We start from the raw sequence: 17,424 nt of genomic DNA, 5'->3' as shown, positions 1-17,424 counted from the left end.
ATACATCTTTTTGACTCCCATCAACCACATCTCAAGATTTTCACATTTCCTAATTTCTTCTTGCATTTCCAACTTCACAGTTACTTTTTTATCACAACAATTAATTATTACCATCCATTAAAATATTTCCTAAAGTTAACCTTACAAAACTTTATGTAAACCGGGCAGCGTGGTTTGTTGTTTACAATTGTCTTTCAAATGTTTCCCAAATTTCGTCCATTCTTTCAGGAATTCCTAGTCCTGTCGGTTTCGAATTCTTCCTGTCATCTTGTCTAATTCTGCACAGTCCATAAATTTTATCTAAATCCTTAAGGCCTTCTGTGCCTCCTTCTGGCAACTCCTGCAACCAAGCTGGTTGCCGAACCCTTGTTCTGCTTTCCTTTGGACCCGAGGCCAGGGATTGTCCTAGCGCTGAGCTGTGTGGCCCTCCCATTTCGTAGAATTGCTGGAAAGGGTCCCCGAAGCTCATCTAGCCCAACCCCCCCTGCAGCGCGGGAACCTTTTGCCCCACGCGGGACTCGAACCCAGAACCCTGGAATTAGAAGCGTCCCGTGGTTTTAAAGACCCACCTGCTTCCCGGCTGCTTTGCAGAGTCTTATCTCGGTGGCGGCGAGGAAGGGGGTGGGGAAACCAGATTATTATTCCTTTTGCTCCTCATACCCTTTACCTTCTTAAGTTGGCGAGGACGAAATGTCTAGTTAGGTCCTTTTAAAAGGATCCACCCTAGATCAGCGAACCCCACCTGTTTAAGCAAATATTTACTGCAGCCACCCCACACAGACCCCTCCCGGGGACCAGGGCTTGTTCTGGGGCTTCCCCACCCAAATCCCGGCAGATCGCACAGGTGTGTCGGGTTATTATGGTCTGCCCACAGTGGTGATGATCCTCTCGGGGCATGGGCTGCAAGGCCTGTGTTTTGAGAAAGCCGGCCCTCAAATCTGCTGGCTGTCTCCTCTCCCCCTCCGCCCCCTAAGTGGAGAATCAGCCCCCGGCAGGCGGAAATCCGTCAGGTGCAGCTGCTCTCAAACTCGGAATGACGGGAGGCAGAGCTGCACCTGTTGAACGGGCTGCCTGCCACGTGACCCAGCCTTTGAACTGTGAGCGGTGTGGTTTCGGCATGCTCTCGACTTGACTAACCCTCCGCTGGAAACCTGGGCAAAACGGAAACTCGGTTGCTGTATTTGTAAGGACTGGCGGATAATAATAATAATAATAATAATAATAATAATAATAATAATAATAATAATAATTTTATTTGTATCCCGCCCTCCCCAGCAGAGGCCGGGCTCAGAGCGGCTAACATCACAAAAACAACACAATATGCATGAAAACAGGAGTATAATGTAACTTAAATAGAAAACTATCTTTGCGGGGGGGGGGATTCTTCCAAAAGCATTTTATTTTAAAAATCCAATTGATTTTTTTTATTTTAATTAAAATTTAAATCACAGAGTTTTATCCACACTGCTTGATTTCAATGCAGCGCTTGTGGGTGTTCCCCCCCCCCATCTGCAAATTCCGAGGTGTAAAAATGGATCTGGTTTGTTTCGTTTTTGATACCTGCCGCCTCTCAGTTCCTCCTGTTCTTCCCTCCCCAGGTAAACGACTTCCTCTCGGGAAGGTCTCCTCTCACCCTGGCCCTCCGCGTCGGCGACCACATGATGTTCGTGCAGCTCCAACTCGCCGCGCAGCAGAGCGGCGGGCAGCTGCAACATCGCCACCTCATCGCCAGCCGCGGCGAACCCCCGGCCCCGGCGCCTCCGGCCGGCTCCGACTGCCACGCCCTCCACGGGGGCAGCAGCCACGCCCCCCACTTCGCCCGGGTCCCCGCCCCTCCCGCTTGCCAGGAAAGCCCCGCCTCCCCGCCGCAGGCCCCGCCCACGTACTGTAGCTCCGCCCACCCGACGCCCGTCACGGCCGGCATGTTCCGCTCGCACGGGGCCCAGGCGGCGAGCAGCGGCGCGGGGAACGCCTCTTCATGCTCGGAGGTGAGTCGTGGTCTCGTCTGCGCCACCTGGTCCAACCCAATCTTTTTGCCCAGCGTGAGACTCGAACCCACAACCTGAGCCTCATGCCTGAGCTATTCCAATAGGGGATTGTTTAGGGGAAATAAGGTTTTCACTGTCAGGGCCCTCTACGTCTGAATTGGGTGAGGGGGGTCTTATCGTCCACCGTCACAGGAAGGAAATACGTCCGGTTTTGGCGCATTGGTATCAGAAAAACCTGGCAGAATAGGAAGCAAGGATGCCCGATTTGGGCAGCCGTGGTGCCAAGAGACTGTTGGCTCTGGTTGCAAACTGCCATTGATTTCTCCACCCTGCCTTGGGAAAGGAGACTTCCCCACCGGTGTGCAATGGGCAAAACTGCCGCAGGTCCTCCCCAAGGGGCGAGTTCGACAGCAGGACAGGAACCAAACGTTGAGAATTGGGGGGGTAGGGGTTAAAAAAGCAAGTTTCTAGCCCCCAGTGGTTGCAAAAGGGAGGTTTGTGGAGCTCATAAGCCGAAGGCTGGAGGGCTGCTTCCGATTTTCTTAGCTTGCCTCTCCGCAGCGGTTGCTCTCGAGACAAACCGAGCAGTTCGTGGCAGCTAAGCCCTGCTCCTAAGTAGACCCGTTGAAACGAATGCACACAACTAACAGAACGCAAACCCGTTCGTTTCAGTTGGGAAGTGTTAACAGAAGAGCTTGAGGCTCTTGGGGTCATGGGTTCGAGTCTCCCACGTTGGGCGAAGGATTCCTGCAACGCAGGGGGTTGAACTCAGTGACGATCCCTTCCAACTGTTACATGATCTCATTGCATTGCCCCCCACACACACCTTGTTCAAAAGTTTAAACCAAGGGCTAAAACCCAGGGTCCAATCTTCAAAGCCGGTGCCATCCTCTGGCTCCTGAGCATGTGCAGAGAGCCCCCTGCGAAGTAGCCTTGAGCCCCACATTGGACAAAAGATTCCTGCATTGCAGGGGGTCGAACTGAGGGACGCTCGTGGCCCCTTCTACAATTCCATGAGTCTGTGAAACTCTGTGATCTTGGGCAGAAGCCTCTAAGGCTCTAGTCCTCATGAGGGGCCGATTTAGATAGGGAGAGCTCCCTTACATGCTTCTGTATTGTCTGCACCGATTGGCAGCGTCTCTCCAGATCTCCCTGGAGATTGAACCTGCATTCAGACCAAACGCTCTCCCATTGAACCCACAGCTTCTCTTGCCCCTGGCACCGGAAAGCCCCAATTTTGGCCCAGGTGAACTTCCTCCAAACGAGACTTTTTGGGGGGCACCCTATGTTTTCAGGAAAGCCTTTTCTGAAGATGGTTTGGGGCAGGGGTTTGCATCTCTCTTCAGGAGGTTTCTAAGCAGAGGTTGGGCAGACATCTTTCAGGAATTCGTTGCCTGTGGTTCTGGGGTTGGACTAGATGACCCTGGGGGTGCCCCTTCCGATTCTTTGCACGGACTTCAATTCCCCCCCCCCTTTTGCCCTCCTTTTCACAGGTCGATTGCGCCACGCGGAGCAAACCTTCGCCCAGCGCCAGCCCGGTTCAGCCTTCCCGACCCCGTAAACCCGGCGCCGTGATCGAAAGCTTCGTCAACCACGCTCCTGGTGTCTTCTCGGGGACGTTTTCTGGTACGTCTTGGTTGACCCCTTACCCTTCTCTTCCTCCGACCCCTCCACCTTTCGTGGGAACAAAATGCAGCTTCGTGTTGTGGGGGTTTGCGAGCTTCAGAACATCACAGGGTGCTTTTTCTGGCTGAAGAAGAGCCCCGTGGAGTCCTGAAGCTGGCGGAAGCCCATGTGCCGTTTTTTACAAACGAAAATGGACCCAAATGAACTGGGGGAGCCAACTGATGGGTTTCTGTACGAAGCAGGTCTGAACCAGATCTGTGCTGGTTTCCAACAAGAGAAACCCAAGGGAATTTGCAGCTCAACATTTCTTTAAAATACATATATATCTGTTTGCCTGGTTCCCTTTTAACCAGGCCTTTGGTTGATCTGATTTACATCCTATGTCCTTTCAAAATGTGGTTTTTTTTCCGGTGGGGGGACGACGACTATTGGGCTGTTGTATTCATTCTTATTTGTTATTTTGCAGTTTTATATCTTGATTTTATTAACTGCCCTGAGACCCCTGGGTATAGGGTGGTATATAAATTTAATTTCTTATTATTAGTAGTAGTAGTAGTACTATTTTAAAATTGTCTTGTTGGTTGCGGTTTGGGAAGTCTGTGACACCCCCAGCCCCTTCTACAGATGTTGCTGCAGGACTCTGGTATATCCACCAGCATTAGCCAGCATGACTAGTGGTTGGAGATAATTGGGGCTGTATTCTAGACTTTCTCAACTTTTGGTCCCCCAAATGATGTTGGCTAAATCTCTCATCATGCCCAAACCACTGCTTGGGGGTAGTGGGGTTTGGAGTTTGGAGAGCCAAGAGTTGGAATAATTTCTTGTCGTCCGGCGACATTGAAGAAGCTCATCAGAGAGTTTTAAGCAGACGTTGGGCCGAGATGTACCCAGCCAAGTTTATTTAAAAAAAACAACAACAAAGGAAAACACCAGATTATTGCCCCTTCCTCCTCTCATGAGGACTAGAAACCTGCCCTTCGAAAATTTTAGCATTCATCCTAAGCAAGCGCAGGAAAGGGAAGTTAACAAGACTCAGCATCGGGAAGAATTTTCTGACAGTCTCTCTCTGCAGGTGGCGGCCTCTCCTTCTTCCTTGGAGGCTTTTCAGGGAGTTAAGATTCCTGCGTTGCTGGGGGGTTGGACTGGATGACCTTTGGGGTGTCCCTGCCCGCTGTACAATTTCAAACCCTCCTGACCACAAACACAAAATTTGGGAGGGGAGGAAATACCAGCCAAACAACCTCACCGTGCGCCAGGATGTGTTTCGATTGAAGCTTTCGAAAACGATAACCTTGAGGACTAGCGACTTGACCGCGATTCCGCTTCTCCCTCCGCAGGCACTTTGCACCCGAATTGCCAAGACAGCAGCGGGCGGCCCCGGCGGGACATCGGCACCATCTTGCAAATCCTCAACGACCTCCTGAGCGCCACGCGGCACTACCAGGGGATGCCGCAGTCGCTGACGCAGCTGCGGTGCCAGACCCAGTGCTCACTCTCCTCGGCCTCATCGTCGCCGTCGCCCCAATCCCCGGATCTCGCCAGCAACACTACCTCAGAGAAAATCGCAGCAGCTGCTAGCCAGTCCTTACACTTGGGGGCCCCGTGCGCCAGCCAAGTGGCAGCCTCTAAGCCTTCCGGTGAGTTGGGGTTTGAGGGTGTGTGGGGGTCTTCCTCTGTTTTGTTGTTGTTCAGTCGTTCAGTCGTGTCCGACTCTTTGTGACCCCATGGACCAGAGCACGCCAGGCACGCCTATCCTTCACTGCCTCCCGCAGTTTGGTCAGACTCATGTTGGTAGCTTCGAGAACACTGTCCCACCATCTCATCCTCTGTCGTCCCCTTCTCCTTGTGCCCTCCATCTTTCCCAACATCAGGGTCTTTTCCAGGGAGTCTTCTCTTCTCATGAGGAGGCCAAAGTCTTGGAGCCTCAGCTTCAGGATCTGTCCTTCCAGTGAGCACTCAGAGGGCTGATTTCTTTAAGGATGGATAGGTTTGATCTTCTTGCAGTCCATGGGACTCTCAAGAGTCTCCTCCAGCACCAGAATTCAAAAGCATCCATTCTTTGGCGATCAGTCTTCTTTATGGTCCAGCTCTCACTTCCATACATTACTACTGGGAAGACCATAGCTTTAGGTATACGGACCTTTGTCGGTAAGGTGATGTCTTTGCTTTTTAAGATGCTGTCTAGGTTTGTCATTGCTTTTCTCCCAAGAAGCAGGCGTCTTCTAATTTCGTGACTGCTGTCACCATCTGCAGTGATCATGGAACCCCAGAAAGTAAAATCTCTCCCTGCCTCCATTTCTTCCCCTTCTGTTTGCCAGGAGGTGATGGGACCAGTGGCCATGATCTTCGTTTTTTGGATGTTGAGCTTCAGACCATATTTTGTACTCTCCTCTTTCACTCTCATTAAGAGGTTCTTCAATTCCTCCTCACTTTCTGCCATCAAGGCTGTGTCATCAGCATATCTGAGGTTGTTGATATTTCTTCCTCTGTTTACCTTCCTGCAAAGGGAGTCCAGAATGTGGCACGGCTCCGGCATCTAACGAAAAATCCTCGGGTCATGAGGACTAGGAACTTGCTTTGCAACGGGAAGGGCTGTTTGTCAGTGAGGAAGCCGCTGCTCTTTGCATGCAAAGGGCCCGAGTTCGAAAGCTGGCTTCTCCAGGTAGCAGGGCTCTGTCTGAAACCCCTGGAGAGCCGCTGATGGCCAGTGCAAGCAATGCTGCGCTAGGATAAGCCAAGTCCCAAATTTGGAACCATGAGGGCTAGCGTCTTGACTTTCGTGACTCCGCAAGGAGCAGCCTTGTACATGGATATATTTAGCCCCAAAGAGCTTTCCTCGCACTAGGTCCCGGGTTCAGTTCTCCGACGGCACCTCCCCTGCTTCTGAAACCCTGGAGAGCTGCTGCCGGTCAGTGCAGGCGGTATTGAATTAGATGGGCTCGATACCGGGCACGTTCCTTTTGCTCCTTTTTCCCGTTCCTCCCTTCTTAAAAAAAAAAGAGGGAAGAGCGGCCTTGAAGGGCCTCTTAACGTCTGCGTGGAAATGGGGTACAGCAAAAGGAGAGGACTTGGATTGATTTTATTTTATTTTTTTATTTTATAATGGTTCCTCCAGGCTGGGGGCGAGGAGAAAGAAAGATGTGCTCTTGATTTTATAATTTGGCTCGGATATTCTAGGTCAGGGTGACCCTGTTGGCTGCCAAGGACGAAGCAAACAGCTTCTGGCTAGATGCTAATGGGTGGCATTAACCCCTTTTGCAAAACCGGGAGATGTTTTCTGGAGACTATTCCCAGTTTTAGCCTCTGCTGTTCAGTTTCCATGGGTGCAGTTGGTGTATGCCGGCCCGTCTCTGCCAAAAATCCCGGAAAACGTCTTTTTCTCGTGCATGCTTTTAATGGGGGCCACATAATAATACTAATAAATAATAATGATGATGATGAATTTATTATTTATACCCCGCCCATCTGGCCGGGTTTCCCCAGCCACTCTGGGCGGCTTCCAACAGAATATTAAAATGCAATAGTTTATTAAACATTAAAAGCTTCCCTAAACAGGGCTGCCTTCAGATGTCTTCTAAAAGTCAGATAGTTATTTATTTCCTTGACATCTGATGGGAGGGCGCCACCACCGAGAAGGCCCTCTGCCTGGTTCCCTGTAACTTGGCTTCTCGCAGGGAGGGAACCGCCAGAAGGCCCTCGGAGCTGGACCTCGGTGTCTGGGCTGGACAGTGGGGGTGGAGACGCTCCTTCAGGTATCCTGGACCGAGGCCATTTGCATTCACAACCCGTTCTTCCCAGTTTGGATCTGCTAAAATGGGGGGGGGTTCCCCCCACCCCTTTCCCTCTGGCAAAAGCAAGAAATCCCCCATTTCCGGTTCTTTTCAATTATGTGCCCTCTTCTTGTCGCAGATCTCTCAAGGTCTCTGCCCTCAGGTGCTTACAGATAAAAGCATATTTAGGCCAATCCAGAGGTTTGGAGCAGCCCACCCCCCTTGCCCCCATCCTCCGTTCACTGATGGGAACTGTAGTTCGAAGCGTTCAGAGGGCGCCGGGCTATGGAATGCTGGGGGAAAGTATGTGAATGACTTTTGAGCAATCCTATCCTACTTATCGAAGTCCCATTGGACTGAATGAGTCATTTTGCAGCTGAGACGCACATAGGGAATGCCCTGTGAGCTCAGAGTTTCATTTGGGGCAAATCGTGGTATAGGAGAGTTGGGAAGGGACCCCCCAGAGTCATCTAGTCCAACCCCCTGAAGTGCAGGAACCTCTCTTGCCCGACACGGGTTTCGAACCCACGACCCTGAGATTAAGAGTCCCATGCCATCCCAAATCCAATTTAAGGATTAAACTTGACCAAATGTTGCATGAGGACCCGCGTAGAACAGGCACCCCAAAACTCTGCCCGCCAGATGTTTTGGGGCTACAACACCCATCATCCCTAGCTAACATCTGGAGGGCCGAGTTTGGGGGTGCCTGCCGTAGAAGAACATCTGTATTTGTTCTCCAGAGGTGCTGGGGATCCCAACACAAAAGTGGCATTTACACGGTCCTTCCCTGCGAGGAAGATTAGGCCGAGAGTCAGTGCAACCAGCCCCCTGTGAGCTTCACGGGCAAATAGGGTACGATTCGAACCCCAGTCTCTGCCAGGTTCTAGTCCGACATTTTAGCCACTGGACCACCATTGCACTATGGAACTCCCCGCCGCAGGAGATCCCTTGAAATTCACAATCCTGCTCCTTCCGGTGGGTCTACTCTTGAGTAAAACCCAGTTGGCCACCCCACTCCGCCCACCTTCCCCCTTTTGTGCGCTGTTGATTTTATCCTTCCTCGCTAGCTCCACTGGGAGAACACAGAAGCTCTCTTCCATCTCATGGTTGCGGGTTCGAGCTCCGCCTTGGGCGAATGTTTCCCCACATCCCAAGGGGGTTGGGCTGGATGACCGTCGGGGTCCCAGGCACAATGGCACCATTCCTCTTACCCATGTTGTTTTGCAAGCCCCGTGGGGCTGAGTTAGCAGATTAGCGAAGTGGTGGGGGGGGGGGTGTGATAGCTGCTACATAGATTCCTTCCTCCCTCCCTCTCTTTTTCTTTCTCTCTCTCTTTCTGCTTTCACGCCTCTTCCTCTCCGAACCCCGTAGGCTGTGTGGCAAAGGGCCCCCCCCGTCCCAAAAATAGCAAGGCGAGTTGGCGGGGGCGCAGCAGAGAAACCGACACGGTTCCTGCTTTTCTTTCTCCTCGGCGGGCCGCTCCGCCGCCCCCCCCCCCACCGCCACCTCTCTCTGTGGCACAAACGGAAAATTGGAGTATCCTCTCTCTCTCTCTCGTCTTCTGCCTGCTGCCCTGTTTGACGTCTGCGGGAAAGAGGTTGACAGCTCTCTGTCTGGCAGCCAAGTTCTGGCAAGGCAGCGTTCCAGGGTGGGAGGACAAGGGCGGATCTGCCTCTCTTCTCCTCCCCCCCCCCAAAAAAAATCTGGCCATAGCTCCCGACTTCCCTGCCCCTCCTGCCTCTCTCTGTGTCTCCACCTCATTTGGGTTATTTTTTGTAAAACACTGGGTTTGCAATTTTCCTTGCTGCGAGAATTTCAGGTGGGAGACGAGTGTGGGATTTTTCCCCCCTCCCTTCTCTCTGTCTCTCTCTCTCTCTCTCTCTCTCTCTAACTCACCTGCCCTGCTCCCCTCCTGGCCGTGCTGGATTCGAACCCGCTTCCTCTTGGTTTGACCTTCACCCAGCCAGGCTACAAAACAACAACAACAAACTGCGCTGTGTTGCTGCACAGGAACGAAAGGGGAACGCAGATAAGCCTTGGCCGTAAGCGGTAGCCGCGAGGCTGTTCCCCTCTGCCCTCGAGGCAAGTCCCTAGTCCTCATTGAGGCCGCGGTGGGCAGATGGCTCCAGGCTTTAGAGACTCTGTACGGAAACACAAAAGCATTTGATGGGACCTAGAAACGCCTCACAAGAATCACTTCCCCCTTCCCTAGGGGACCTCGGACAGTCGCCCCACACGACTCTCCAGAAACCATGAGCTTCTCTCCTCCTCCGCCACCTTCCCCTGTTCGCACACTGCCCTATATCCGCCGCACGACACCTGCCAGAGTGGGCGCCCCCCCCCAGTGCCCACCCTGCAGAAAGACTGGCACCTGGTGACGTGCGGCGCGTCTGTAGTTTTTTTTCCCCCTCGCATGTGCATGAATCGTGAGTGCTGTGCATAGTTCGGATTCCACCCTCCACATCCTGCTCCTTGCTAGCCCCCCACCCTGCATATCTCCGGAGTAATTTTCTCATCCTCTCCCCAATCCGGCCACTTCCCTTTCTTTTTTTGGAGGGGGGGGGAATTGGATGGAAACAGGTTTGTTATTTTTGGAGTGGCGTGGCTGTCAGAACATGCCGAACTGTGTCAAGCATGGCTTTGCGCCCAGTTTCTGTGCGCACACCTGCAGGTTGGCAGTTGCGTTCATCAAGGGGGCGAGCAAGCCCCCCACCCCCTCATTTCCTAGATTCTTTGATTTTTTCCCCCCCTTCTCACTGCTTGAAAACAGGTCCCCTTCCTTTCTTGCCCCCGTTTCTGAACCATAAAAGGTTTTGACGGTTGTTTTGACGGTTGTTACCCCTTGGTGGGGCTGGGGTCTAGGGGAAGGCCGCCACTTCCCGACCTAAAACGCGAAAGGAAGTGGGGCGAGAAAAGAGCAGCCATTCAGCTTCGGGGGGGGGGGGAACGTGTCCCATTTAAATAGAAAACCTTCGCTAGTTTGCAGATGGTTTTTGTCTCTGAGAGATCACCCTGATGAAAACATTTTTGCATGGTCTCTAGTTTAGTAGGACCGTACAATTGTAGAGCTGGAATGGGACCCCCAGAGTCATCTAGTCCAACCCCCCTGCAATGCAGGGATCTTTCACCCAACATGGGGCTCAAACCCCCCCCCCCCCACGATCCTGAGATTTAAGTCTCGTGCTCTACCGATTGAGCTATGGGTAGGCAAACTAAGGATCCAGCCCAATCGCCTTCTAAATCTGGACCATCGGGGAATCGGCGTGTTTTTACATGAGTAGAATGTGTGCTTTTATTTAAAATGCACCTCTGGGTTTATTTGCGGGGCATAGGAATTTATCTACTTGCACTTTTGACGTGCTTTCGGACTGCTAGGTTGGCAGGAGCGGGGACCGAGCAACGGGAGCTCGCCCCGTCATTGCGGGGATTCGAACCGCCGACCTTCCCATCGGCAAGCCCTTGGCTCTGTGGTTTAACCCACAGCGCCACCCGCGTCCCTGGATTATTGAATAAACCTCCCCAATTATGAAACTCTTTTGCCTTCCTCAGCCTGTCCACAATCAGTCTCTCTCCCTCGCTCTTATCCGGAGGTGTTAGTGCAATCGTGGTCTGTTCGGATGAATTCCTCTAGAATAAATACCGCCCCCAGTTTATGTCCTGCCTGTCACCAGCGTGGCACATACTTCCGCCTCCTGCCTCCCTTTGGCTCTCATTAGTGTGCATCGCTCAATCTTTTCTTCTCCTTTGGTTCCCCCCACCCCCCCCCCCCACTTCCCCCACGTAATTTGACGCTGGGGGAAACTGAGGCACGGGGTGCAACCGGCGGCTCCGCTATCCATCGGCTTTTGCCTTTTCGGTTTTCCGCTTCCTGGTTCTGCAGAGGGGAGGGTGCTTTGGATTCCTTTAAGGGGGGGGAAGCAGAGAGAGAGAACGACGGACCCTCCTGGCAAAGGCGGGCGGTGGGTGGGGATTCGAACCCTGGACTCTGCCGGCTCCTAATCCGGGACTCTTAGCCACTTTGAGGGGGGTGGATAGCTCAGCTGGTTTGAGTGTGGTGCTGAAAAGAAAAAGGTCGCAGGTTCGATATACTGTACGCTGAATATTCCTGCATTGCAGGGGATTGGACTAGATCAGGGGTCAGCAAACTTTTTCAGCAGGGGGCCGGGGTCCACTGTCCCTCAGACCTTGTGGGGGGCCGGACTGTATTTTGGGGGGGGGGAATGAACAGATTCCTATGTCCCATTAATAACCCAGAGATGCATTTTAAATAAAAGGACACATTCTACTCATGTAAAAACACGCTGATTCCTGGACCGTCCGTGGGCCAGATTTAGAAGGCGATTGGGCCACATCCGGCCCCCGGGCCTTAGGTTGCCTACCCCTGCTTTCATTCTCATTTTGACTCAAGAAAATTGCCATTTGATAGAAAATAAATAACAGTCAATGGACAAAAACTATAAAGATTCACAAAATGTTTAGGGTGGGGTATGTGTACCCCTGCGAGTGTGTGTCCCTCCAGAGAAAAAAAAAAGCACTGCCTACAGGCAGGATTTAAAAGGCCGCAAGACACAACCATTTGCACACACGCCGGATCGAAACCCCTTGCGTTCCTCGGAGGAAAAGCGAGGTAATAAAATGCAATAAAGACGTCTCGGCGGTCAGGTTTTGGCAAGCTCCCTTTTCGTTTTCGCTTCCATCCCCCACCCCAAACAACTCGCCGTTTTCTGGCGCCTCCATCCCTTCTCTCTCTCCTCCCCCCCCCCCGGCTATTGCAAAAAAAACCAAAAAACCGCTCAATTGTTCTCCCGCCCACGGGCTGCTATAGCAAGCCGCGGAAAAGGGGGGGGAGAGATAGAGAGAGAAAAGGCACCCTGTTGACGGCAGAGAGTGGGAGGCACGAAGCCAGGGGCGACTTCTTGTTCTCCTCTGAGAGGGGAAGTGTTCGAAAACCTCCGGGGGGGGGGGAGGAAGGAGAGCTAGAATGAGAAGAAAGAGAGAATATATTTTTTTTAAAAAAGAAAGGCATTGTTTTTGATGCTCCTTGAGCTTCCTGCCTCTGTTGCCATGGAGACAGGGCCTTTAGTTCTCCGCAGATGCGTCCCCCCATGCTGAGGTGATGGAGGAGGTGTGTGGGGGGGAGTCCTCCATTTCGAGGCTGGCACACCCGGCGCCTGCGTTTCCGCTCTCCCCACACGCACCCCACCCCTCTAGGGCAGGCACGTCCAACAGGTAGATCGTGATCTACCAGTAGATCACTGGACATCTGTGGTAGATCGCTGGCTCCCCCCCCAAAAGAAGCCCAACAAGTTTGGCTCCCCTAAAAAAAAAAAGCTCAAAGCTTTTGCCCTGCATCCCCCCCAAAACGGGGCTTCCCTTCTCCCTAAAAAGAGCTCGGCAACTTTGACCTGAACCCCCAAAGAAACGGGCCTTTCTCCTTCCTCAAAAATGCTCAACAGCTTTGATCTGAACCCCCCCAAAAAGGGGGTAGATCACTGCCAGTCTTTAACTCTGCGAGTAGATCGCAGTCTCTTGGAAGTTGGCCACCCCTGCTCTAGGGCAATGGGTGTGTGTGTGTGTGTGTTTTAGTTTTCTTGCCTCCGATCTCGGTGGGAAAGAAGCGGGGAGAGGGGTTCCACTTCTTGCGGTGTGCCAGGTGGCTGTCCGGGCGGCCGTCTTTTTTTATTTATTAAATTTGTAGGTGTCCCGTCCCCCCCGTCGGCGATGCGCAGTATAAAAAAACACAACAATGCGTAGAGTAATACTGGCCCGCCCGTCCGTTCTAGAGAGGCAGTGAAGTGCGCCTCCGAGGGGGGGGGGGTGAAGCCAAATAGCTGCATTTGCAGAACTGGGGGCGCAATTCGGGGCCTTGAGTCTGGAGGTCCGGTGCTCCCCAGATGACAAGACTCCCCCCCCTCTCTCAGCCTCAAAGATGGGCATCCAGAGGGAAGCGGAGCAAAGGTGTTCGGCACCAGGTTGGCTGCAGGAGTTGCAGGCATACGAGGCTCTATCCAACCGTCTTGGGGACTCTGGATTTGTGTAGGGTTTGCTCCTGAGCATCTTCTAATAATCATAATAATTTTGTTGTTGTTGTTGTTCAGTCGTTCAGTCGTGTCCGACCCTTCGTGACCCCATGAACCAGAGCACGCCAGGCACCCCTATCCTTCACTGCCTCTCGCAGTTTGGCCAAACTCATGTTAGTAGCTTCGAGAACACTGTCCAACCATCTCGTCCTCTGTCGTCCCCTTCTCCTTGCGCCCTCCATCTTTCCCAACATCAGGGTCTTTCCCAGGGAGTCTTCTCTTCTCATGAGGTGGCCAAAGTACTGGAGCCTCAACTTCAGGATCTGTCCTTCCAGTGAGCACTCAGGGCCGATTTCCTTGAGGATGGATAGGTTTGATCTTCTTGCAGTCCACGGGACTCTCAAGAGTCTCCTCCATCACCATAATTCAGCTGTTCAGCGGCTTCCTTTCAACACCCCCTTCTCTTTTTGTAAAAAAAAAAGAGCACGATCTGCTTTTGGCCCCTAGGCAATTCGGCTCCAGGGACCATGCATTCGCTCCATAAGACGCACAGACACCTCCCCTTTTTAGGAGGGAAAAAGTGCGTCTTATGGAGCAAAAAATACGGTAAATAGGTACCGTTCTGGCGGGAAGGTAAACGGCGTTTCCGGGCGCTGCTCTGGTTCGCCAGAAGCGGCTTAGTCACGCTGGCCACATGACCCGGAAGCTGTACGCCGGCTCCCTCGGCCAGTAGCGCGAGATGAGCGCCGCAAACCCAGAATCGTCCGCGACTGGACCTAACGGTCAGGGGTCCCTTTACCCTTTTAGACAGGGAACTAGTGTTGTTGTTTTTTTTGCATGGCCTTCTCAGAATTTCCCCGCGGCCGTTTTATTTCCGCAAGCTCCGTTTCCGACCCCTCGTTTAACGTCTCCGGTGTTTCTTCTTCCCTCCCTCCCAGGCGACCGGTTGCGGCAAACGGAGAACCGCGCTACCCGCTGCAAAGTGCAACGCCTGCAGCTGTTGATGCAGCAGAAGCGGCTGCGCCGGAAAGCCCGTCGCGACGCCCGCGCCCCTTACCACTGGCTCCCGAACCGCAAGTCCAGCCGCACCAACAGCAACAGTAGCGTCTCCAGCGAAGGGAGCCTCGACCTGGACTTCGAAGACTCCGTGTGGAAACCGGAAGTCAAACCGGACATGAAATCCGAATTCGTTGTAGCATAAAAGGAAGACGGAAGAAAAATAAATAACCCCCAAGACCGCAGGGAGGGGAAGGCGAAGAGACCGAAGCTTTTTTGGGGGAGGGGGAGGGAGGGGGTGTCGAACGTGAAGCGGGGGGGGGGGAGAAAGACCCATTTAGTAATAATTAATAATACGTTTTTGGTCCGTGCGAGCAAAAGTCCTCGGGTGCTTGGATCATTTTAGGAAAAAAGATACACACACACACACAAACAAACAACACTTATTTGCTGTGGATCGCGGCGGACGGACCGGCCCTATGGAAATACCTTTAGACAGCTTGAACCTGTTGGAACAGTATTTTCTATTGTTTTCGAAACTCTGTTTTTTTGTTTTAAGAACTGCAGCGGCTTGGGATGGAGCGAGGAAGAGACGTTCCTTCCCAGGAAGTGGACTTGAAAGGAACTTTTTGTTTTTTAAAAAAATTCGGTTTTTCCTCTCTCTCTCTCTCTCGGTTTTGTATGTGTGTGTGTTTTTCCCCCACTCGTTTTCATTTCGCGGTGTGTGTTTTTTGATAAGGAGGAGGATCCTTCGAACAGCTAGCTGCCTTAGACCGACGAGTGGAAGAGAAGACTGACCCAGGCCAGGAAAAAAAGAAAAACAGTGAAGGGAGCTGGACTTTTGAGATGTGCGGAAACCGGGAGGACTTTACAAACCTCTTGGGTTTTCAGGGTTTCGTTAATTTCGAGGAAAGGTTTTGGGGGGGAGGAGCCCTTTTTTGGGGGGGTGTGTCGAATGCTGCTCGCTTGCCTGTGAAATTGGCGGGGTTGTACCTTCCGAAAAAATTGGAGACGGTTTTGTTCCTTACTTTAAAACAAAACAAACAAATGCTGAAAGCTTCCCTTTATTTTAAAAGTTTATCTCTCTCCTGAATTGATTTGGTGGTTTCTGTGTTAACGGGGAGAGCTGTGCATTCTTCAGGAGGAGGGGAGGGTCCGGATTCTGGATTTTGGGGGGGGGGGGTTGGTTTAATATTTTGGTTTGAAAAAAGATGGATTTGAGGATGTGTGCATGTACGTGTGTATATCTCTTGTCTCTCTTCCTCTCCGCCTTGTCCCGCATCCTTAAATAATATAGCATTTTTGACCCCCCCCCCCAGTCCTGTCAAATCGAAGCCCTTCTCTCCCCACCCCCCTCCCGCCCCATCTGCATTGCGAGGAATCTCCATGCACTTTAGAGGTTGTGAGTTGTGAAGCGGTAGAAGCCTGTTGTTGGTTTTTTCCCATATTAAAAAAACAACGACCAGCAGGGCAGGGAGAACGCCCTTCTTGACCTCATCCTGACTTCCTTTTCCCCTCTTGAGAGTTTCCTGTTTTTGTTTTTTTGTTTGCATTGCATTGGTTTGCTTTGCTACGATACTTTTTTTTTTTTAATTGCGTGCATGAAAAATTAGAGGAGACAGGGCGTTATCTCTCTCTCTGCCACCCCTTCCTTTATCGATGGAAGAGGTTTTGCAAGGTGAGAAATCTCTCGAGACCAACCTCTGCAGCTCCTTGGAATCAGAGGAATCTCAGAACCGTTGCTTGCCCCTAGCTCAGTGTCATCCGAAGTCCCCTCCTCGCCAGCAGCTCTTCGTTTGCACTCAAAACACTCCGCCCCCATCCTCTATAGCTCCTCCTCCTCGTGGTACAGTCATCTCCATCGCTCTGGGCTGCCGAACAACTCCCTTTCCCATTTTGAGGGGTGCCCAGGATATTAGCCTGGCAGCACCCAGCGCCGCTGCTGTCCCCCCGTTCCGTTTTTAGCTCCCGGGACGATAATCCGGAATATCCGCTTTCCGTCACGGGGCGGAAGCCCCCCTCCGCAGATAGAACTGCGATTCCGCACGTGTCCGAGCAGGAATCGAAAACGTAAACTCCCCGTTGTAGAGACCAATATTATTACTATTTTTTCAGGATCTGCCCCCCCATCAAATTCTTGTGTGTTTGCGTGCGCGCTTTTTGAAATAAAGATTTAGTGACATAAATTAGTATCTAGTTATTGCTTATTTAGATACTTGGGGTTGGTTTTTTTTTTAAAAAAAGAAAAAAATATTATTTATAGACTTAACAATGATCTGAGCCAGTAATTTTTCATAGGCTGTAGTGGGTTCCCCCCCGCTCCTTTTTTTGTGCAAATCTAGCAACCACAGTGTGTGTGTGTGAGAGAGAGAGAGAGAATGAATGTGTACTCAGCAATAGGAGCCTAACATAAATGGGGGACGGGTGGAGGGTGAGAATACATGTACGATAACTTCGGATTTAGGCCTTAAAAGTTTCCAGCAATGTGGATGCAAAAATAAAGGCATGCATCCGCAAACTCTGATCTGCATCCTGCCCCATCCGTCAGAGTACGGCCCGTTGCGATTCATGGAAACAGCTGCCGCTGTTGCTCCAATAATTTCAGTGGATCGGTAGACTTTGTAGGGGTTCACCTCTCTTTTCCAGAACGGGACCAATTGAAAGTGGGTCGCACCCTTGCAAAGTTTTCTGGGGGGTGGGATTTTGTACTGAAGGGGCGCAGCTGGGAGATTATTATTTTTTTAGCCTCTTGCGGAGGGTTGGACTCTTGATAGCAATGGGGCAGTTACAGACGGGCTTTCCTCCATTGGAGATTTCCCCCTTGTGTTTCAGCTTTCTTTTCTTTCTTTTCGAAGTGTGTACGTCTCTCTGTGCGCTGTGTGTCGGATGAAACCATTCCCATGTCCTTGAATCTAGACCTGTGTATGTGTGCATTCACACCGTTAACGTTCAGTGAGGTTTTTACCGGAACAGCCAAATTAGGTTTTAATCCAGTGACAATTTAACACTACGTTGCTGCTCCAG

At 51.8% G+C, this 17,424-nt stretch overlaps 1 protein-coding gene across 2 annotated transcripts in view; it reads left to right on the top strand.

Moving 5' to 3' along the window:
- Positions 1–14,613, top strand: part of MIDN (midnolin) — a 40,486-nt gene extending 25,873 nt beyond the window's left edge. For both annotated transcript variants that reach the window (XM_033136790.1, XM_033136789.1), the window contains exons 5-8: positions 1,599–1,988; positions 3,482–3,614; positions 4,952–5,251; positions 14,343–14,613. In XM_033136790.1, coding sequence (XP_032992681.1) covers positions 1,599–1,988; positions 3,482–3,614; positions 4,952–5,251; positions 14,343–14,605 — 1,086 coding nt within the window. In that variant the 3' untranslated portion in view covers positions 14,606–14,613. The remainder of the gene's footprint in view (positions 1–1,598; positions 1,989–3,481; positions 3,615–4,951; positions 5,252–14,342) is intronic.
- Positions 14,614–17,424: the final 2,811 nt, after the last annotated feature.

The sequence above is a fragment of the Lacerta agilis genome, chromosome 18, assembly GCF_009819535.1.
Source record: "Lacerta agilis isolate rLacAgi1 chromosome 18, rLacAgi1.pri, whole genome shotgun sequence".
Classification (NCBI taxonomy): domain Eukaryota; kingdom Metazoa; phylum Chordata; class Lepidosauria; order Squamata; family Lacertidae; genus Lacerta; species Lacerta agilis.
The sequence above is the reverse complement of the archived record's forward strand: the minus strand, read 5'-3'. Positions and strand labels throughout refer to the sequence as shown.